This window comes from Strongylocentrotus purpuratus, unplaced genomic scaffold (genome assembly GCF_000002235.5).
Source record: "Strongylocentrotus purpuratus isolate Spur 01 unplaced genomic scaffold, Spur_5.0 spur5_scaffold_14, whole genome shotgun sequence".
NCBI lineage: Eukaryota > Metazoa > Echinodermata > Echinoidea > Camarodonta > Strongylocentrotidae > Strongylocentrotus > Strongylocentrotus purpuratus.
The window spans coordinates 35,929,122-35,951,800 of record NW_022145599.1 but is presented as its reverse complement, the minus strand read 5'-3'; the positions used below and the strand labels follow the sequence as shown (position 1 = coordinate 35,951,800).

Sequence of the window (22,679 nt, the reverse complement as noted above, 5' to 3'; positions counted from 1 at the left end):
GTTTATATAAGAAAATCTTTGTTCAGATTGCTTAATTTATATTGAACTAATTAATTTGCATATTATGTTGTAAAAATTTTCCTTTTTATAATGTTGTATCCAAAAATATTAATATGAAGTATTACCGTCACCTTTTCCTTTTTTAATGGAATTGGAGCACATTCTGTACACTTGATTGAATGTGTACTATATTAGTTTGGAAAATATTTTTTTAATATGTCTGTGTTTATAATGTATGAGACAATGTACTAGTATGTTTATACTGTAAGAACAATTGTGTTCCTATCCATCATTTTGTATAATTATGAAGATCTGAATAAAGGCAAAAAAACTTTAAAAAAAAAAACTTACACGATCCTATCATTGAATAATATTAATCCGGTCTTTTAATCTTATGTATATTCTCTTTTATTGGTTTTCAATCCTCTATTCCCTTCTCTAGTCATTTTCATCATACATCTAACTCTTTATTTGCTTATTTAACATTTTTGGTGCTTTGACGAAGCTCATCGGTAATTGGATCAACTCCCAATCCTAATAGAGTATAACATTTTTCTTTAATTCGATATATATATTTTTTATTCATTATACTTTGACGGTTTATATGATTTTTGTGTTGGCAGCGTGTACTTTCTGTTCACAAAGTTAGGCAATCTATATGTGTATACGCTAATTGCTGATGAATAGCGTTTTCCTGCCGTCAGACCCAATAAATAATTGTATTCTTGATAACAACAAAATATAGTCATGTTGGGTGCCATATCTTAATTGTCTTTTTCTCTCCGAAAAACAAAATTGTTACAATAATTTACACAGCTATACATTGGGCCTCAGGAAATTTAGAAGGATGTGTGGCTTTAGTTTGAAACAATTGACCCTTTTCTTTGATGATGTTTAAAGTGGGCCTAACGACGTGCATGAGCTGACACATTTACTAAAAAACTATTCATCATTAACCAGTAGTTCAAATTATTTAATTTTTAATTGGTTCATCTTTCTTGCATTTACAGGAAAACAGTCATTAAATATGATGAAATAAAATCATCATAATTTATCAAATATAGTTGCTGAATAAATCCCCTTTTCTCGATGTTATACCTTGCATGGGTAACTTCGAGATCAAAGGGCTTATTAAGATGAGTTAAATATGTTTATCCATGTTTAATGTCCATTAAACCACGGAAATACTGTGCTCATTTCGACCCAGCGACGGTAGGCTTAAATAAAGTGGAATACAGGCCGACCAAAATTTCCAGTCATGTAATTAATGAAAGGTTTTCAAAATATAGAAAATTAGGGTCACCTGACACCATAGAAATTCAATACACCCATATCATCAAAACACTTAAAAAAACTAAAATGTAATAATTATAATGCATGTTAATGACTGCCTATGGGAGCAGGAACTCCCTGGTCGGAATAGGGGTTACAAGCCACCCAAATAATGTTATTCTGTAAGTTTGGGGTTCTACGATATACAGTGTACCTGCCTTATCATCATAGTACATGTATTATTTTGGTGTGATTTTCTAGTCTTATGATGATTAAAAAAATGTTCATTGTCATGTTTGTTTCTCTCTTCGCCTCTAATGAGGCATTTATTAAATATTCATCAATAACATAATTTCACAATCAATTTAGCAAAAACACTAATGGAATATCAATAATATACATTTTTTTCCAGAAACAATGAATGAAGCAAAATTGCAGGAAAATTTATATTTTGTACTGTCAAATGTTCATTTATGTTTAGTCTGTGAGTCATTTCTTTCCTAAATAATTAATGTAGAGGTGTTGTGGACGAGTGGATAAGTCGCCGGACTGTGGATCACAAGGTCCGTGGTTCAAGTCCCGCCGCAGCACTAATGTCCTTTGGCAAGACATTGATCTACATTTGCCACTCTCCACCCAGGTGTTAAATGGGTACCCGGTAGGATGCGAAAGCTAATGTGGTTAGATTAGCAAGTGTGCGCATGTAAAAATAACGCCTGGCTGGAATGCTCCCCAGGGAGTGGAGAATGTGCATACATTGTGTGCGGGTAAGCCTGAATCCAATGACCGGGGTAATAATATACTTATCTGTAAAGCGCTTTGTGAGGGCCTCCGGTCCTGAAAAGCGCTATATAAGAACGAGCTATTATTATTATTATTATCAAATTCGAATACCTTTCATTATACCCATACTAGGAAAAATAATCATATTATAATAGACCAAATTACAATCGTCATTATTTAATCCATTTTGGTTTGCAAATTCATTTTGAGTAAGACAATGTTATCTATCTTTATTTCAAGATTAAAAGCATGTAAAACTGAGTCCTTTAAATACTCTCAAAGGAGGTTTTGTCTGCCTTACATGAAATAAAAGCATGAAAAATATCTTCAGTTACTTTGCATTTTAAACAAAGGTCGTTGTATAGAAGACCTGGTAGCATATCATATAAAAGCTTTAAATTAAATTCACGTAAATTAAATTCTTTAATCCCAATCAATCAGAGGACCAGTTCACGTCCTTCTGCACAATATTTTCCCAATACAAACAACATTTATTAATTTTAATTTGTTTAAAAATTATAGTTTTATAGCACTGTTTAATACTCAAATGGCTAACAGGCTTAACTGTTTTCCCAAATACAATGTGGGGGGAAATGAAATTATGATTTTTGAATCCTAAAGGTATCATATGCTTATCATTTATCCATTTTTGGAATTGATTTTTGTAGCTTAGTATAGTCAAAAATCTAAAGTTGTTTACTTCGTATCAGTAGTTTTAAGACGGATATATAACTCATTTACTGAAACAAAACTTCGATTTTTAAGGATATCCTTTAAATATATAATACTTCTTTCATACCAGTCTCCATAACATAACATTTTATTTTCAAAAACAATATTTTGATTAAAACCATAAAATATCTTTGTCAACATTTTTCAGTGCCTGGCATTCAACTGATGTGTAATTGTTTATGAGGTACCAAGCATGTAATATTTCAATGTCTTTGTTATTATTATTATTTGGCTCCCATTTCGATCTCGATGTAATGCTCAAGGTTCTGACATGTATAATACTGAACAAATTATTCTGAGTCACATGATCATCATTTCCCTGGCTCAATAGTAGTTTCACTCTCTCACCTGATTAGAAAGAAATTTATCAATAATAATAATAATTAACTGGATTTATATAGGGCTTAATACGGAATACCGTCTCTAAGCGCTTTACAGATATTATTACCCCGGTCAATGGATTCATTCACGCACAATGTGCACCATCTCCACTCCCTGGGGAGTATTCATACCATATGGTCACCGTGAGGGCATAGGCAATTACAAACACAAATGCTTTTGTCATCCTACCAGGTCGCCATTTCTCTCTAGGGTATTGAGTGGCAAATGTAAATTAATGCCTTGCCAAAGGACATTAGTGCAGTGTAGGGGATCGAACCACGACCTTTGAATTGCAAGTCAAGTGCTTTAAGTACTCGACTACAAAACTTCTACATTATCAATCCCTTGTCCGTATATATATATATATGAGAAAGCAATATATACAGAGGAAATATGGACATTTCAAATACTTTCAGGATTATCCTCATTTGTTAAAATCTTGGAGCACAATACTTGTTAAAAGAAAAAAAAATCTTACAGAATAACTGTATGATCAAAAATTAATCATACCCTTTAAGAACAAGAAATTAGTAACAACCAGGGGTCCCTAACTAAATCAGATTCATAATATCATATGAAATAGCAAAGTAAAAACAGAAAACTTATAAGATTACATGCAAATATTTTACTAGAGATATATACTCTACAATAGCAACAATACAAAAAGAAAGTGTTACATATGCACATGTATTAAATGGTAGGATATGGGGGGGGGGGTACAACTTGCCTTGCCTGTGCCAGCTTTAAAACCAAAGTTGTGCATACTCCAAATAGACATGAACAAGTTATCATCCCTGGGTAATTTTCTCTGCCTTTATAGTTCTTTTTTTAGATTTAAAAAACAAAAAATATTACCTCTGCCCCCCCCTAAAATAATAATGAACCAAGATCTTTAATCATTACCGGTAACCAAAAACATTTCAAAACCATTTTCAAGGCCACATACATGACTCCAACTGTAAAACAAAAGTAAGAAGGGACCAGCCCTGTTTCCCCATCTTCACTCTTGCCAAGAATATTCAGAACATTTAAAAAAGATGATATCACACTGGAAAATATGCACATTTCAATTATCAATATAAAAAATAAGAAGGAAATAAAACTGCTGGTAGCTCAATAAGAAATATATGAAGGAACCACCAAGAGTAGGCAATTACATCATATGTTTCTAGCAGACAGAAACATTCATGATTGAAATAAATCATGCTTGATATACTTATAAGATACCAGCAAAATTCCCATAAAACAAACAACATAGCACCATGAGCGTCATGCCTGACGGACCTGGTGCACTTTATAAGAAGCCACCATTATTATTATTATTATATGATCTTGACACCTCTCTATTCATTTTCTGTAATCTGCAATCATCATCAATGGATGAACGTAGTACTGAATCACCTCTGTGAGCAAACACGAGTTAAATACATGTACATGCTACAATTATACAAAACATAAACAATCAGAAAGATTGATTCATGTGCAGCATAGCTCAAAACTGGGGTTTGGCACAAAAACATGCTTCAGCGACATTTCCTATGGTAATATTCCTACATGAACCGAATTTCCAACCCTGGATCAAACAATGATCCTTCACCCTAAACCTTACCTAAAACCCACTTGCTATTCTTACATTGTATCTTTGTCTTTTTGTTGTCTTTTCTCAAATGTATTCAATACATTTCCCATTTTCCTCTCTTACTCTCAAAAAAGTTAAAAATATGAACATGGTATTCCCATAAATAAATTGTATGTACAGACAGCAACATTCAGAACAATTTAGAAACTTTGTTAGTTCCAATTTATTATGATTTTTTATAATTAACAAGCTATTGCTGTTGAATTCTGATGATGTACTACATGAAATGTGTTGCATAGATGTAGTTGAGAACACTCGGGCCTTTAGAATACTTTATCATGTCTAAAACTTTATCCTTTGCCTATGCATCCATTGGCACTCTTCTGTTGGCCAGACGAAGAGACTGATTTAAAGGTTGCACATGCATTAAAGGCCAATCCAACCCTTGTAATAAGTAGATTTGCATGAAAGCAGAAAATAACAGAAACAGAATGGCAAAAGCTTGAAATGAATCGGACCAATAGTAAGGACGTTATGAATGTTTGAAATATGAGATCACTAAGTCGATGCGAATCTCAAATTGGTAGTTTGTTAGTGAATTGTGACGTAGGACTTGGATAACTCTCCCATTTTCGGCCAGTACAAAAATATCACTAATATCTGTTTTTCTTGTATAAGTTTCTTCTCCCTTGGGGCACTACTCAAAATATATTATAGATAGCATATTATTATAGGTCCTCAAAGAAGAATAGACCCTCCTGAGCAATTAATTTTTGACAAATTTAAAGTTTAGTCATTTTATATGTTGGAACAGACAGGAAAGTAGTCCGGCACTACATTACATTAACATTACCGCTTCAGCCAATTTGTAGTGCCCATATGTATAGTGATTACAACTTTAAAGGCCCACTGCACTACTTGCGCCCTCTATATAACAAACAATGCCTAATCGGTGACCATTGGTCCCCCATGAGCCTCTTTTTCTTATGTTAACTGAGAGCTGAGTTGATGAGATAACCACCTGTCCAGTGACCTTGCAGGGCAGTCTAACCCCTCCTGTAAACTATGGCAGATAAGCTTTAAAAAGTTCATAACTTTCTAATATTTAGTCAGATGTAATTGAAACTTTCATCAGTTTGCTTCTCTGATTTTTCTGCTTTCGCTTAGAGTAGATGTCTATTTGGGTTGGATTTCCCTTTAAAACCAAGCAAGATTCATTGATGACTCATATGAAGAGGTGGCTGCCTTCTCTGTGCAGTACCCCATATTTGCCACACACTTGACCTTTTATAATACCAGGCTAGGTTTAAAAGAGGGGGTAAGGTAAGGGCCTGTATATTTTGGTGGATAAAATTATGAAATGCAAGAGATCAGGGACAGACAATAACTGGAGGGCACGAGAGATAGAATCATCTTTTTTTTCCACATTGCCTTTCCCCACTCCCTTTATCATTCTCCTTTTTTCTTTTTTTTCCTTTTATCCATTCAATGGAAGGGGTGGGGGTAGAGCACATGCCCCATGCCCTCTGTAGCTACATCACTGGTATAAAATACAGATACATGCCATGTTCTGACACCCCTATATGAGCCTTTCTTTTCAATACTAAATACTTCATTAATCTACAGAATACCATTTTGTTCTTCTTCATGAGGTACAAAACTGCCTGGTACTAGGTCCAATTTTTTACCAAGCTGCTCACAAATTATGTAAGACCCAAAACAGTTTCGAAATTTAACTGAAAGGTATGAAAATGAAAAAAAAAACAGCTTGATGTTTGATTATTATTCATTGGCAGAGTGTCTTTAAAGCCTGTCTGCACTACTTATAGCTATTTGCACCCTCTATATAGCAAAGAATGCCAAACCGGTACACATTGGTCCCCCATGATCCTCTTTTTCTTATGTTAATTGAGAGCTGATTTGATGAGATAACCACCTGTCAGTGACCATGCAGGTAGAGGTCTAATCCCCCCTGGCCAAACTAGTCCAGACAGGCTTTAATATAATCTACCTTGCAATATGTATGTACACAAAAGATCAAGACGTTCAGACCTAGACTTGGACTGACAGCACATTCTGCATGAAAGCAGAGACTGTATCCTCCATACATAGTCTTCATAACTATCCTTTCTATCCGGGATCCGATCCCACCGGTGCCACCAAACTCATTTCATAAGTCGTTATGGGCAGAAATATGTACAATCCAAATCGATGGGTGAGAAGTGAATGCTATTCGAGGAATGGTATTTAAGAAACCATACTATCCATCTCAATATTACAAACTGGCCAATTGATTCTTTGGCTTTTAATAGTGTGAGTTGCACTGTCATTAACAGGGTAGTAGAGCACGACTTAAAATAAACACAAAGCAACAAAAAAAGTAAAATGAAGAAAAAAATGGGAGTACACATCTTATATTTAGAGTTGGATGGTCGCATCAGATTCCAGGGTTATGTTATCCGGTTCCAATCTCCCCCTGCTCCACATCCATGATTATGAGATCCAAATATGGAGATTGTGAATTCTGTGCTTGTTCTTGGTTCCACTCCTGGGTCTGAGTTTTCATTCATGCACCCCGAGGAGGGAACTAGTCACAGAATGTCCATACAATTACTAAAACATGATGAGCACAGTCCCCCAAATTATCTGGGGATAGGACCGATGATCATATCTATGATGACTGGTCCAAACAATGAAGTTACTTTCAGGAATAGTTCTTGGGCTTGGTCTTGGGCCTGGTCAAGGTTTCTATCTAACCCGCCCCAGGGGAGGGGACTAGTCACCACATGTCCGAGCAGTGATTGAATCGCGAGAAGCAGCAGAGTCCCCAGAAGACAATAGGCATAAGACTGATAATGAGTGCCAACCACATCACCACGCTGATCTGTCCTGTTGATGTGCCACTGCAACAAGAGAAGGATATTCAAAGAAAATAAATCATTACTACAGAGATGCCAACCTCTTGACACAAAAAAACAGACTGAATATCCTTCACACAATCAGAGTTTTGAGAGAAATATAATTTTCACGAAAACTCAGCACTACCAGTGGCCCGTTGGCCCTGGGCCAGTAGAATGTCAGAAAAATGTTTTACTGGTAATTAAAAATTTGCTCTTTCATTAACATTTAATGAGAAAATTGTAAAGCAAAGTTTTTGTTTTGGTTGCGTGGGTTTACTTGTACATGTTTCTAAGCGAACTATTTTTTTTTTTTTTTGAAAAAATGAAAAGTCATATTTTCAAGAGGCGATATCATTTTATCCTATTTCACTTTTTTCATCGTACTAAATACGATAAAATCGTACTGGTTGGCATTAAAAAACATGAAATGAATAAAAAGAGAACATTTTTAGAAGGGCTACTAGACGTCGTAATAGGTCCAACAGCATGATCCAACATAATTCTCAATGACTTCAAACTTGCAGCTTCAGTTACTGGTGGCAATTGCAGCATAGAATGAACTGACCCCCTCCCACCCCCCCCCCCCCCCCCCCCCAGCCTTCCATCTACAAAGTGTACAGAATACATTTTTAATTATATTTAAAATATGAAACATGGCTTTTAGTCCAAATATTTCACATATTTCACAAAAATATATAACCTCTCTCAGGGAGATTTCTGTCTTAAATTTCCATAAGATTAGTACTGGTAATGCCTTGTAAATACTTGAAACCATCATTCGGTAAAGCAGCAACTGGTACATGTTTAAATTACAGTTACATTAAGAGCAAGTTCATGTAAATCTAATTCAAATTAATTTCTGATAATAATGACATTCTATGCCGTACTTACCTTTTTACTACTCCACAACAGCGACATAAGCAGATTATTAACCACACATCAACAATTAAGACACCACTAAGCTCCCTGAAAAGATAATCATACATACAGAGAATGAAAGAGGGAATCTATGACAATGTAGGCTTACAGACTCATCCACACACATATGGTGCAATGCCAGACAAAAAATGTTGTGTCAAAATAAAATGACATCAATAGGTTCAGTGTTCTTCACATTTCTGTATCATGTATCAAATGTATGATTATTAGAAGTGTTTTTCATTTGCACAGCAGCACAACATTTACCCCGTTTGATCTTTATTTATCATTTATTTACCCACAAAATAATCTTATATTACAGCCGCAGGTGTTCACTATTATCATTCTTCTTATTATTTTTCTTAATCTTCATTGTTTTCAGGAGACATTCCCACCATGATATTCTTCCAAACCAGCTCATTCGGTAGAGCAGTGGTCTCGTAATCCGGTGACCCGGGTTCTAAATCAAGTCGATGCGCTAGTGCCCTCTGGTAAGGCATTAATCCTTATTACCAGGTCCATCGGAGAGGACCTAAAGCCTTCGGCCGTCTGGTTGCTTACTTACAAGCATTTATGCTTTCTTAGCAGTCAGGAAAAATAAGCACCATAATCACCATAAGTTTTCCTCTTTACAAGAATTTATTTAACCATCTCTTTTTGCTCACCTTCCTTCTTCATATCTCAGTGGGTTCATCAATCTGTCCTCCATGTAATGAATAACCGTTCCTCCTAAGACGCAGGTACAGATCAAGCAACCAATGAGATGAACGATAGCTATCAGTCTCCACCAACTCTTCTCTGGAATGAAAAGGGGAAATATAAATAAATACCAGTATTTGTGAGACCAAAGACTAAGATCGACTTTAAGTTGAACTTAACTATATAGCAGACCATTCATGCTACTGTTCACTCTCACCATTATCATCTTTAGATAATATTTTCCCCCTCAATAATGAATTATCGAAAATTCTGTAGATTTGTGACCATAATTAGTACGTCCCTTGAGAGACCAAAGCTAGTAAATTGTGAGAGAAAACAGTGACCTGAAGGGCCTGTCATAGTTAAGTTCAACTTAAAGTCGATCTAAGACTTTGTGAAACACCCACCAGACACTGTATATGTACCTAATAATGAAATTTGAAGGTAAAATGTGCATTGCAACATAAACTATTGAGAGTAGTGTACCATTGAAACTTGAAAGGTAATACATAGACTTATATTGTTATCCTCTTGTTCCATTCATAGACACATCTAAGAGAATAAATTTAAATGATTTGATCCTTAAACCAACCAGATACACAAATAAAGGCACATTTCACTAAATCTAGAATCATTCTTCCCCTCTCCTTCTGTCTTTCTTTTTGTTTCTCTTCTGTTCCTCCTCTTCTTCTTCTTCCCTTTACTCCCCTTTATTCTCTCCTTCTTTCTCTCTTTTCCTATCTTCTTCTTCTTTTTACCTATTCTTTCTCTTCTTGATCTCTTCCTTCCTAATTTTCATGCTCTAATGTCCACTCAAATGCACATTTTGAAACAAAATACCTGGGGCATGTTTTCGATGCTACTCATGAATTATTGGAAAGAATCTGAATTGTGATTTAATTTTCCAAGTGTTAATAAATTTATCAAGAATCTATACTTACCAACTATATCAGCATTCCAAACGATTGAGAAACAGAGAAGAGCTGGTACTAGATATACAGGCTGTTGAGATAAAAACAAAATGCAGCACTTGTTTATCAGAAAGTTCAAACTAAATACATCTTCTAATAAATAAAATTTGGCAGGTGTTTGAGAAGAAGAAATATTTCACATTTATGTACAGTTCAACTTCACACTGGCCACAATATCGAAGGTTGCTGGTGTTAGTTGTTATTTCATAAATCATCATGGAAACAAAAAGGTTTAAATTTAGCTAAAGGAGTCTTTGGGTTCTAGCCTTCATCCATTCCGAAAATTAAACAACGGTGCAAAAAGCATACTGATTCATGATAATCTCCAAGTCATCAATGACTCATCTTTAAATTTGAAATTCACTCACCATCCAAACATACGGGTCTTGATCGTTAACCTGCATCAAAGAGAAAGAAAAGGACAGAAAATTAATTCAACATGTACACCCCTGCATACAAGAGAGACAAATGCTTATCAGAATGGTTTATTAATTCACCAAAACATGTAAATTATTCATCTTTTACCTCTCGAAACTTCAAGCCTTTATCAGACAAACAAACAAATAAAACCAATGTGGGACATGTTCTACAGTACAACTCTGATCAATGAGCACATAATTTTTCACATTTAATAGTCAGACTATACATAGAAAGTTGGTCTTATAGATCACAGCTTATAGGTATAAACCATCTGTTCGTAAAAACTATGAAGCGATATCCATGATTCTCACTTTAGACTCGCTCCTGTGGTTAACTGCCATAAGTTTTAAACCACAACAAATAAAATAGTACTATGGCAAAATAAATTGCTCAGCAAAATGTGCTTCATTTTATCTTATTACACAGAGCAGTTAGAAGTTACGCGCTTTACAGGGCATTTGTGATAAATCTTTTCTCACCTCACTTTGCCAGTCATTGACATGTAGAATTGTTTTGTTTTGATGACAATTTTGAAACAGAAACACAAGATTCAAATTCAGAGCTTGAGTCAATATTTTTAGCTCAGAGCCATTGTAGTGTGCATGTACTCTGTTCTCACGCAATGTGCCATTCAATTACAACTATAGTGTACTTGCCAATGGTATTTGCCATATGTGCAGCATTTTTGTTCCTTTCTATAGTTAACTGCATGAGGGGCCTGTTGCATAAAACTTTACCATTAATTGTAACTTCCATGGAAATCTTAATTTTATAAGTTGTTGTGTGATGTTGCCATGGTAATTAAAATTGATGATAAGGGCTGTGTCTCACAAAACCGTCATAAGTACAAGTTCAGCGACATCCCACTGAAATGCGTGTATTAAGTTTAACACGCGTTTCAATAGGATGACGCTGAACTTGTACTTATGACGGTTTCGTGAGACGCAGCCAAGGTTACCATCAGTGGTAAATTGTATGTAACAGGGCCCTGGTGTGAACAACCCCTAGGTCTCTCACCTGTACTAAACCTGCTAGTGTGAAGAACACACAGGTGATGACATTGATTAGCATCCATAACTTGGCAGCACTGCTATTTGACCCATACTGAGGCTTTTGACCTGGCCCGGTATCGGAAGCCATGTTTGACCTACGACCTCTGATCGTGTGGTAGACTTGAAGAAGAGGTTCCCGACCTGGAGATGAAATACATGAATAAAGCAATCAGATCAATATTTGCATTTCTCGCCATGTTCAACATAACGCACTCGGCAGAGGTGAACATTTTTGTTATGTTAATTGTGCAAGAGTCAAATCTATTATCAGACATCAGGAACAAGTGGAAGGTAAGCAAAGCTCTATCACTCTGGTAACAAATTTCTACATTTTTAGTTAGATCTAGTCTAAATTCTTGACCAATTACGAAATGTACACGAGTAAAATGTAGATTCGATCCTCCAGCTCCAGCTAACAAAACAAAGGCTGCAAAGGCAGTTTGCAAGGACAAGCCTCAATCAAGGTTTGTCATGTGCAAGAATGTGTGATATTATTTTCACATTCAAATGAGTCTTTATTTACATGGCTCTCCACACAAGGACTAGGATCATATTAATTTCATATTCACCAAACTATTGTATTAATTAAAGGCAAAGCTTACAATGATCACCACTGCAGCTCGTCAGCAACTTAACAGAAAAAAATCCCAAGCCCAAGGGCAAGGCAAAGATTTAATCTTCTTAATTAGTTTCTAGTGAGAAAGTATTTCCAAATGATAACCAAAACATACCTGATTGGCTAATTGACCTTGTGTGGTAGCTCAGACTAGACTGAGTCCCGTGATGGTGTATGGGCGGATTTATTTGGACTGAAACTCGTCGAATTCAATTGCAGTATTCGGCTGTCGTGCACTCTATCTTCATCCTGATCCTAAATGTAACTCACTTTTTACGTACGTGTATCATGCATTGTGTAGCTAGAGTATGGTATGCGCTTATACTTACGCGTGTGTACGGAGTGCCAAATGAAACATAATACAAAGTTTTGGTATGGGGTCATGAATTTGGTTCAAATGAACATATTGGAAGCATATCGTATTTCCTCACACCAACATCCAAGGTATAAAATTAGTAATATGTGTTTGTGTGGATGCACTAATATAGAGTATTTTTTAAAAAGTTAAATCATGAAAAATGTGAATTTTGATAAACTGTTTACATAAAAATCAATGATTACCAATATTCAGAAAATAGTATCAATTCTTCAAAGCGCATGAAAGATTTTGGAAATGAATGCACGCAATATGATACAAATCATATGACCTGGGCAAAAGCATGGGTAAATCAAGTTTTGGGGTATAAAAAAAAGAAATTAATGGGACAAATATATAAAGCAATTGCATGATAAATAGTGAGGCAATGACGTCACAAACTGATAACCAAATTGGCAATTTTTGTTGTGATTTTCTAAGTTCCATAGTTGTTCATGAACAAAAATTCATAATTTCCCTATATTAGTTATCCGATTTTACTCAAACTTTGTTTGCTCTGTTTTCTTGTTTTTTCTGCATCTATTAAAAGCAAATTATTTTTGGAATGGAATTAGACTTTACCATATTCTCTCACACCCAGTGGCGTAGACAGGTTCGTACACCTGGGGGGGGATGACTGGGCTGCCAACGCTAGTGAGGGCGCGAAGCGCCCGAGCGAGGGAGCGAAGCGACCGAGCGGGGGAGGGTGTGGGAGGGGGGTGTCCCCCCTCCCACAGTAGGGAGCTTTTGCAATTTTGAACTTGAAATCGTGCAATCTGATGCATACTTAATGAGGTAAAATAACACACACACACTCACGCACGCACACACACACGCACACACACACACACACACACACACACACACATACTACGCCTTGAATGGACAGACATGCATCGACAAGATCTACACACCGTGGCATACGAATACAGAATGGACTGACACATAGTATTGCATATTGAACCACACTACGTATTTATTTATCTCTGTGAATTTTGCTGTTACACCTCTTCAGAAAAAAACCAATGTCAACTGTGTACACGCAGGTATAGTCTTTGTTGTCTTGATAGGGGTATGTGGTTATGAATGAAAACAGTCTCTGTGGCCATTTGTGAATAGAACACATAAACAACAAACAAATAACGATTAAACTTTGAACAATATGTCTGTTCATTATAAAGCATAATGAATACGTACATACTATGCTTTTTTTTACCTCAAAGAAACAGGCATAGTATCCATAGATGGATATTGGCTGGCGGCTCATTAACATACAAAAAACATAAACAGTATCACTATGATCCATGGAGTAACAATACTGCTTTGTAAGTTTGTGAAGAAATCGGAACCATAACGGCATTGCATCGTTTCAAATTAGGGCATTATTTACTTCTATTTGATCTCAGTCTTATAATAGTAATAGTAATAATAATAATAATAACAATAATAATAGTAATAATAATAATAATAATAATAATACAAATAAAAAATAATACTAATACAAATAATAATGCTAATACTAATAGGTTCCTTTTATCTCGCATTTCAAGACAGGGTAAATTCACACTGCGCTTTACATGAAAAAAACTTCTTTAAACATTTCAAACTTATGTCTTCATGCATCAATCAACATACTTTAAATGAATACAAAACAAAGTGCATCTTAAATAAAACAAAAATAAATAAATAGTTAACAATACAGAAAAGATGTAGCTGCTGCAAGCTTAACAACAAACTAATGTATACCAGTCAGTCCTGATATCAGTATTAGTGTAACAATAGTCATATAGTGGGACCATGAAGTTGAACAATTCATGATTATACATAATTATATATGTTTGTTTGAATAATACTTGTTATAAAGATAGTAGTATGGTACTCTCTGTCACGAATTATTATGTATACTGTTGTATCACATTCATTTTCTATTCTGTTTTAGAATTGGCTTTCACCGTGTGAATGCGGCCAACAATAAACACAATTACAATAATGATGAGGATTATTATTATCATCATCATAATTATTATTATTATTAATATTGTAATTGTTATCATTATTATTATTACTATTATTATCATCATTATGACTTATTAAGTAAGCAAATATCATTCCCAAAAACCTGGGGGGGGGGATGATTGTACATGCCATCCCCCCCCCCCCCCACCTTGTGAGGTGGGGGGATGCATCCCCCTCATCCCCCCCGTTGTCTACGCCCCTGCTCACACCCTCTCTCTCTCTATATGTGCATAAAGAAAATATGAACATAATATTTTGCTTTGATTAAGAAAAATTTAAACATTTTATCAGTATAAAACAGGGAAAAGAAGCGGAGAGGAAATTAATAAAAACGAACATTTAAGATACCTGCTCCATGTTTATTCGTGATGGATACGAAAGCAGGTATGTTACAAATGTGAAATAATTTATTTTAGAACGATGATAAATCAATTATTTGACGTTGATTGATTCGTTCATTTTACATGAATGCGGTGACTTGTCGGTAAAGACCGGCAGGCTGTGGTATCTACTCAATCTATCAAACGATACGAAATCTAGCTGTAGTTAAAACACAGACAAGAAAGTAAATAAAGCAGGTAGATGCCAGAATGATGACGATGACAATGATTACAAGTTTAAATAAAAAAGAATCAAACAATGTGTTCTGAGGTCATAATTATTGCAATTTCAGGCAGTTTTATCCACCAGCGTGTTATTGAACAATATGTTCAATAAAAAAATGTTTGTAAAAGGTAGTAGTATTAGTAATAGTAGTAGTAATAGCAGTGTTTCTTTGTAATGACAGCAGCCATACCTCATCTTTTGCTGGCAAACTTTAATTCATGGGCTAGAGAGTGAGAGTGAGAGCACATTTCCTAAAAACTTTTCTTACTGGAAAAGAGGGAAAGAAAAAGGAAAGAAATAAATACTGAATAAAATCCCCTAAATACCACGAAAGCATTGTGAAGACTGCACCTACAGCTGTTCTGTTCAAGAGAAGAGGTTGGCAAAATTGTATTTGTTTGCTTAGCTCACTTAATTTTGATTGATTATTGCTGGTTGCTATAATTGATAATAATCTGATCAAAATAAAAATCTTTAAAATTCACACATAAAGAATTGATAGGAAAGTATAGAGCGTATAATCCTTTGCCATAAAAGAAAACTGAATATAATTGAAAAGATGTGGATATGCCCTCTTAGTTTTGTGGTCGGAGAAAAATGTTCCAACAGTTGGGAAGCCAGTTGCTGGTTAATACCAGACACCAAGGTGGAGCTCTATACGGAACGGGGACAAGGGGGTTCAGTGCCCCCATACAAACATACTCACACACCTTTTTAAGTTCACTAAAAGTGCCACTATTTATGTAAGAAAAGTGGCCCCCTCTTTCTTTCTGATAAGCACCTTTCCTTTTTCTTTTCTTAAAAAAAAATATATAGTGCCTATTGTTCCCCATTTTTTAAGTGACCCTTTACACCTTCAATAATATGAGTGCCCCTTTTATTTTGACAATCGCCCCTTTTCCAGTTTATTGAGAGCCCCTTCCCCTTCCAATAAGAGCCTTACTTTTTTCTAAAGTTAAGTTTCCCTTTTCGAATGTGATGCCTGTCCATTTTCAAATTTGTTCATCTCATTTGTATTATGGCCCCTCTTGTTTTGTTTTGCAAGTGTGACTTTTCCTTTTTAATACGTGCACTATGAATAATGTGCCCTTTTACCTATATTTTTCATTGTCGCATACAAAATATGCCCTGTTACAAAACTTGCAGTCATCTATAAGAGCCATCATTATTAATTCAAAACTGAAACAGCAATTTGTAGTCATGGGTACCTCAACGATTGCTGCCATTTCAATCTAAGACAGGGGAGCTGAGGATATGAGACACACTGTCCTAAATTTAAAAGGAACTAACCTAGCTAGTGCCCTTATATACATGCGCATCTTCCAATCGGTTTGTATCCTTTAAACCCCATACACTTTCGAGCTCCATAGATAGCCATAGAATACAAATTATAATGTTATCATGATTAAAATTCTCAGGTATTGAAAACTCCCTGACCAATTTCTGTATCATTTCTGTTTATTTATGGACCGAGTATATAGATCAGTGGCGGATCCAGGGGGGGGGGGGGGGCCTGGGGAAAAAAACGTGTAAGACACGTTAATTTTACCTTTCTTTGGAGATGGGCCCCTCCCCTGGCGTTCAAGAAGGGGGGGGGGTGCGATTTTTCATTTTTTTGAGGGCCAAAAAAAAATAGTGCTCACTACCCCCCCCCCCCCCCCCCCCCCCCCCACTGAGCGGCTATTTCGCCCCTAAATATTTTTATTCACGAATTTGGCCCCTCCCTGCCGCCGGCTGGATCCACCCCTGATATAGATCATCAATCTATTCGAAGAACTTAAAATCGGTAACCTCAAAATCGAGTACACTGTATTTTCTTCAAACACTGCAAACGATATGCCAATATTGTCTGTGTTAATATGACCTCATTGATTCACTTGGCTAATTAAGCAATTGTTTTTAATATATTTTAGCATCTTTTGCACCACAACATCGTCAGATATGGCATTTTAGGTGCAACTTTTTGATAAGGTGGGGGTGAGGCAGGTGGAAGGTAACAAAGAAACGGGGAGGAGCCTGAAAATCATTTCAAAGTTAGAAAAGAGAGATGTTTTTTTTCCAGAATTCTAAACATCCAAAAGGGCGAAACGATCCCCTTCATGCCCCTCCCCCTCCAAAAAAAAAAGAAGAAAAAATTATTATAAGACCATGTACACTAGAGGGCGATATATCACTATTTCTTCTAAATTACTCAATCACGATCACACGTTTCTGTATAAATTGCAAGCACACAAATTTACACGTGTGGGACCACCAGAAGTTTCTAAATCAGCAACATGGAGGGAGGTGATCATCATGAGGAGGTACCCCAAGCGATTGTCCCGCCAGAAATCACTGAAAAACAACCATCCGAAGTTGAAGAAAAGCATGAAGAATCACTAGCAGCACTGACTGATTCAATTTTAGACGATGATCTCGTAGTTATTCCGAGTCAAACAGAAGTCCAACAGCAGGAGTCGGCGGCAGCTGAACAGCTAGACACCGAACAGCCAGATACCGTCGTTCCATCGGAGCCCTCTCCTCCCGCGGAGCCTGAGCCTCAGGCGGCGATTCCTGAAAGCGAACCGTCACAACCTGCACCTGAATCTGAACTTAAACTTGAACCTCAACCTGAAAGCGAACCTCAATCTAAACCTCAACCTCAACCCGAACTTCAACCCGAACCTGCGCCTGCCCCTGCCCCTCAACATAAACCTCAACCTGAACCTACCCAAAGCCAAAGTCAGTCTGTCGACTCTGTCCCTCCAGCTCCACCACAGCCAAATCCAGAGCCAAGCATCAAGCTCGCTCGTCCAGCTTCAGCTACAGTTAGAACAGCATCAAAAGCAATCAAAGGGCCCATGGATATGGCTGTAGTTGAAGAAGATGATGATGTAAGCAGAATAACGTTGAATTTTTGTTCTTTAAACTATTTTTTGTAGTTGACGTGAGCATGGTGAGCTGAGCTCTGTTAAAAAATTAAAGAATAAACAAGTATGCAAGTGGCGAAGTGCTAATTTATTCTAATTTATTCTAATATCCAGCATTTCATGATCCAAAACAAACGCACTTTTTTAACTGTTCAAATTGTTTTTTAAGTCACATGTTTAGATACCGGGTAGACCCCTACTAATTATTTTTTAGCTTTGTTGCTGAACATGTTGTTGATTTATTGATCAATTAGAACTTATTTATTCAGTGGATAAATTCAAAATTGTGCTTAACATACGTGTAGCAAATATGAAGCCTCAAATTCATTGACAGTATTTCAATAAATTATTTTGTGCTACATTCTTACATTCGTGATTTATTTATCAAGCTTATGACAGTAAACTGTTAATTGTACAATATTAATCTTTTGCTTGTATTGCATACAGGATATTGAAGATGAGACATTGACGGAAAGACTGGTCGGCCTCACCGAGATGTTTCCGCAGACGTTGTGTACGGTCGCAGGCGTGACATTCAGTCTGTCGGTCAGCAGTATGAAGAAGCTTTTCAATTTCAGCCGGAGCGCCCTCTGGATCGGCAGTACATCGTTCATGCTCCTCATCTTGCCGATCATCTTCGAGACGGAGATGGTGCACATGGAACAGGCCCAGATTCAGAGACAGAAGCAGGTATGGGGGTCTTGCTTTATCCATCAAAAAGTACTTAATGCAGGGATCGATTCCAAGGCAATGGCTTAGGAAACCCCTCATTTTTTTGCACACACATACTTTTGGCAGACATACATACATACATTAGCTCAAGCCCCCAGTGAATATCATGACATGTGAAAGCCTTGTTATTGTTATTTTTTTCTTATACACCTGTAGCGTACATGTAAGTAGCCTGTACGCAAAAGTCTGAAATACCATAAACATGAACACACCGTTTTATCTTTACAAATAGAATGATTTGATAGTTATTTATTGAGCAATTATTCATTAGGTACTGTAGGGTTGTTGTTTCATCAAAATTTTTGTTTAGTTTTAAAGTACTGGTTGAAGCTGATATTCAAAAGCAAACTATTTGTTTTCTTTATTAAAAAAAATATATAAGGGTTGAAAATCTGTAACTGTTTATTCCTTTCTTTTGTGTTCATTCAACAGATATTACTTGGACCTAATGCTGCCTCAGCCGGCGGGATGACGGGAGGTCTAACGCCCCCTATACCGGGGGTCTCGGTGGCTGCACCCCCTCCTGGAGCCAGATAGTCTCTACTATGCAGACAGGTTTTAGAATAGTAGTGACCTAAAGTATTCTTTTTATATCTCCACGTTTTCTCTGATTATCCATACAAATCTCTCATTTAATAATGACTAATGGAGGTTTTCTAGGTAAATGAAATCAACAAAAAAAAGGAATAAGAAATCAATAAATTTTGAGAATTATTCCTAACGTCACTTTTCTTTCTACAAGATGTTTAGCCAGTGTTTATGCAGATTACAAGCTTATGAACACTGTATGAATGATTGACATGTTTTCTAACAGATTCCCAATTGAGGCTTCCCTGGGTAATCAAAATTAGTATTAATAAGATATTTCTCTTAGCCCCCCCCCCCCTTCTTAATTGGCAGAATTAACAGTTACTAGTTCACCCATTGAATACCTGTACTGAATTCTTGGATTCCGATGAGCTTTTGTCTAGGAGTTAACAGATGCGAGAGAATTGTGCAGTAGATATACATGTATCAGTATTTAATAGATTTTTGTGGGATAATTAATTTGTAAATTCGAATGTAACAACTTACATAAATTGATGTAAATTTTAATGCAGTGATACTTGTGGATGTGTGTCCACGTAAGAAGAGGAGGAAAAGTTCCTCACACCAAATCTAGGAACAAGGTTTGCCATTGATATTATGAATATCAATCCCATAGCAATAATATGAACCATTTGTTTGCACTTGTTTTCCTTATTACTTTGAGAGTGAAGAATTGGGTAGGATGTTGCAAGAAACAATTTTAATGTTCTTTAGTAACATGCCAGTTGCAACAGTGCTGTATTGAATGGTACTTTATAGACTAAAGATGACCTGCTATTTACTAGTACATACATATTACATTTGTTTGTGTTTATACCCATTTTATGTGAAAAGTATAATTGTGGCATGACATGATGTTACTAAATATATGAACACTTTATTGTGGACATTTGATTTAATGGAAATCGTCCGATTGTGTTTGTGTTGCCAGTTGCCTTTAGCAGTTTCTGAAGATTAATATCAAGAAAGGGGAGGAAGATAAAGAGACGACAAGAGAAAATGTACTTGGATGTGTATGTGTATGATTGAGAAGCAATCGATGGTGGAGAGTGGAAAAAGCTGAAGAGAAACAAGTAGGTAGATACAGTACATATAGAAATATTACATGTGCAGGAACATCAAGAGGACTTTGTGAACATTTATGTGGTGGACATTAGGAAGGGAGATAGAGGAGATAAAGTAAGGGAGATAATAATAATAATAATACTCAGTTCTTTTATAGCGCATAACACATTACAGGATAGCATTACAGGGAGATGTTTGATGCAAAGAGGGAGGAGTGACAGGACCATACTGAATTACACGGAGGTGGCTACAGAATGAGTGAATGAATGATTCTGACGAGATCAATGTAAAGAAATCGGAGTAAGACTTGGAGAAAGAAATAGGTGATTATAGGTCATGTACATGGAGGGATAGAAGATGGATGGACACTTAGAAGGCTTGGTCTTAAACAGAATGAAGATAAGGAGAGACAAAAGGGATCGTAGTCGGGGAATGGTAGAGAGAATGACAAAGAAATGGATAGATATTGTGAGGGAGAGAAGAGAATATCTGGGTGAAGATGATGAATGAAATAGGTGACAGATGAGGAGGAAAAGATGAGGGGGAAAAAATGGGTGAAAGATGTGGGAAAAGAAATGGGTGAAAGATGTGGGAAAAAAACAAGTACATGTACTTGAATGTACAAATGGATGGATGACGAATATAGATGTCTCTCCTCTCTTGAGATGAAAAAAGATATAAGACGAAAGTTGTTTTTTCCAACAATTGAATTTATACTAGGTCTAGGACAGGTTAAAACCCTTTCATTGCCATACATACTTAGTTGAAATGACCTAATCTGGTTCTAACATCCTCTGTATGTATTTTGGAGCAAAAGCTTGTCTTTTATCTTGATATTCAACATTAGAAAGTTACACAGGGCATGTAATCTACAAGGCACTTAAAATTGTCTCATGAATTGTTATTTTCGATCCTCATTTCTCTAATCTTATTAAACATTGCTCAGTAAAAGTTGCCATTCATTCAAAAGTATTTTTTTTTTTGCATTTTTTTTTTGGTTTTCATTGAGGCAATTGACCACATGATATCTGAATAACCCTCATGAAGCATTAAAGGGATCGTTTAACAATGTTAAATCTGAGATACACGGTCCTACGTGTTACCATTGTCTGTGATATGATGTAATATTGAAGCCCTAAAAAAATCGCGCTTCAAAATGATCAAGAAGTGCCTCAAAAAAGAAAAAATCTTTGAGTGACCGGTTTTACCATACTCGTCTTCCCCAATAGACTGTAGTGTTATGAAAACCGTTCGGCAAACGGTTTTCAAAATTTGTAATTCCAATCATAAATATCTTGATAATCAGACAGGCGATCGGCTTGTAAAAGTCATGGAGTTCCTGACTGACCTAAAGCTTCATAACTATCATTGCAGCATGAGCTAAATCAAGGATTTTTTCTAAAGGATCTAAGACAAAGTTACCGGATCCCTTTAAAGGAATTGTTTAACAATGTTAAATCTGAGGTGCATGGCCTGACGTGTCATCAGTGTCTGTGATATGGTGTCATATTGAAGCCCTAAAAAAATTGCGCTTCAAAACGATCAAGAAGTGCCTCAAAAAAGTAAACAAATCTTTGAGTGACAGGTTTTACCATGCATACTCAATTTCCCCATTAGACTGTAGTGTTATGAAACCCGTAAGGAAAACGAATACCAAGTGCACTTTCCACTCTTCTTATCACACATTACTAATACAGGTGTATCACTTTTCATATTCACTATCACTATTCTGCTTTAAGATTTCTCTGTATTCCCAATCACATTATATATCACCTCTTTGATGGTTAATAGTTATACTCCAATATATAATTTCAAAGCTCAATCTAATCTGAATGCAAAATACATGTATGAATAAATCTAGTTACCACACATTTATGACAAATAATCTGCATATTTGAAGCTATTATATGCATTTACAGTGGACAGTTTACTATCCTTTCTTGTGTATTTTACAGAATCCATTAAACAGGTAATAATCTGTTCCCTCTGACACAAACACCTCCTTTTTCTCTTATCTACAATAACTGTTCATCAGACTCAGATTATTTTGGGGAAAATTTATTTTGTTTGTATACATTTCATTTC

At 36.0% G+C, this 22,679-nt stretch overlaps 2 protein-coding genes across 2 annotated transcripts; one reads left to right on the top strand and one right to left on the bottom strand.

The window, feature by feature from the left end:
* Window positions 1-6,667: 6,667 nt before the first annotated feature.
* Window positions 6,668-12,612, bottom strand: LOC756887 (transmembrane protein 220). The gene is made up of 7 exons (XM_030984847.1): window positions 12,439-12,612; window positions 11,673-11,848; window positions 10,604-10,633; window positions 10,206-10,266; window positions 9,231-9,363; window positions 8,539-8,613; window positions 6,668-7,650 (listed from the first exon to the last, which is right to left on the bottom strand). Exons 2-7 carry the CDS (start codon window positions 11,793-11,795, stop codon window positions 7,527-7,529), a joined length of 546 nt encoding a protein of 181 aa, XP_030840707.1. The 5' UTR covers window positions 11,796-11,848; window positions 12,439-12,612; the 3' UTR covers window positions 6,668-7,526.
* A 4,892-nt stretch (window positions 12,613-17,504) lies between these two features.
* LOC589195 (protein TonB) lies at window positions 17,505-20,428 on the top strand. Its single transcript, XM_788844.5, has 3 exons — window positions 17,505-18,173; window positions 18,657-18,899; window positions 19,374-20,428. Exons 1-3 carry the CDS (start codon window positions 17,577-17,579, stop codon window positions 19,476-19,478), a joined length of 945 nt encoding a protein of 314 aa, XP_793937.1. The 5' UTR covers window positions 17,505-17,576; the 3' UTR covers window positions 19,479-20,428.
* Window positions 20,429-22,679: the final 2,251 nt, after the last annotated feature.

What these genes read in the sequence shown, in the direction of transcription:
- LOC756887 (XM_030984847.1), bottom strand. Translation starts at nt 11,795, where the DNA reads ATGGCTTCCGATACCGGGCCAGGTCAAAAGCCTCAGTATGGGTCAAAT. An exon ending in AAGACCCGTATGTTTGGATG is followed by an intron (nt 10,267 to 10,603) that starts GTGAGTGAATTT and finishes TTATCTCAACAG; the next exon opens with CCTGTATATCTAGTACCAGC. An exon ending in TGTTGTGGAGTAGTAAAAAG is followed by an intron (nt 7,651 to 8,538) that starts GTAAGTACGGCA and finishes CTCTTGTTGCAG; the next exon opens with TGGCACATCAACAGGACAGA.
- LOC589195 (XM_788844.5), top strand. Translation starts at nt 17,577, where the DNA reads ATGGAGGGAGGTGATCATCATGAGGAGGTACCCCAAGCGATTGTCCCG. An exon ending in TAGTTGAAGAAGATGATGAT is followed by an intron (nt 18,174 to 18,656) that starts GTAAGCAGAATA and finishes TATTGCATACAG; the next exon opens with GATATTGAAGATGAGACATT. An exon ending in AGATTCAGAGACAGAAGCAG is followed by an intron (nt 18,900 to 19,373) that starts GTATGGGGGTCT and finishes TTCATTCAACAG; the next exon opens with ATATTACTTGGACCTAATGC.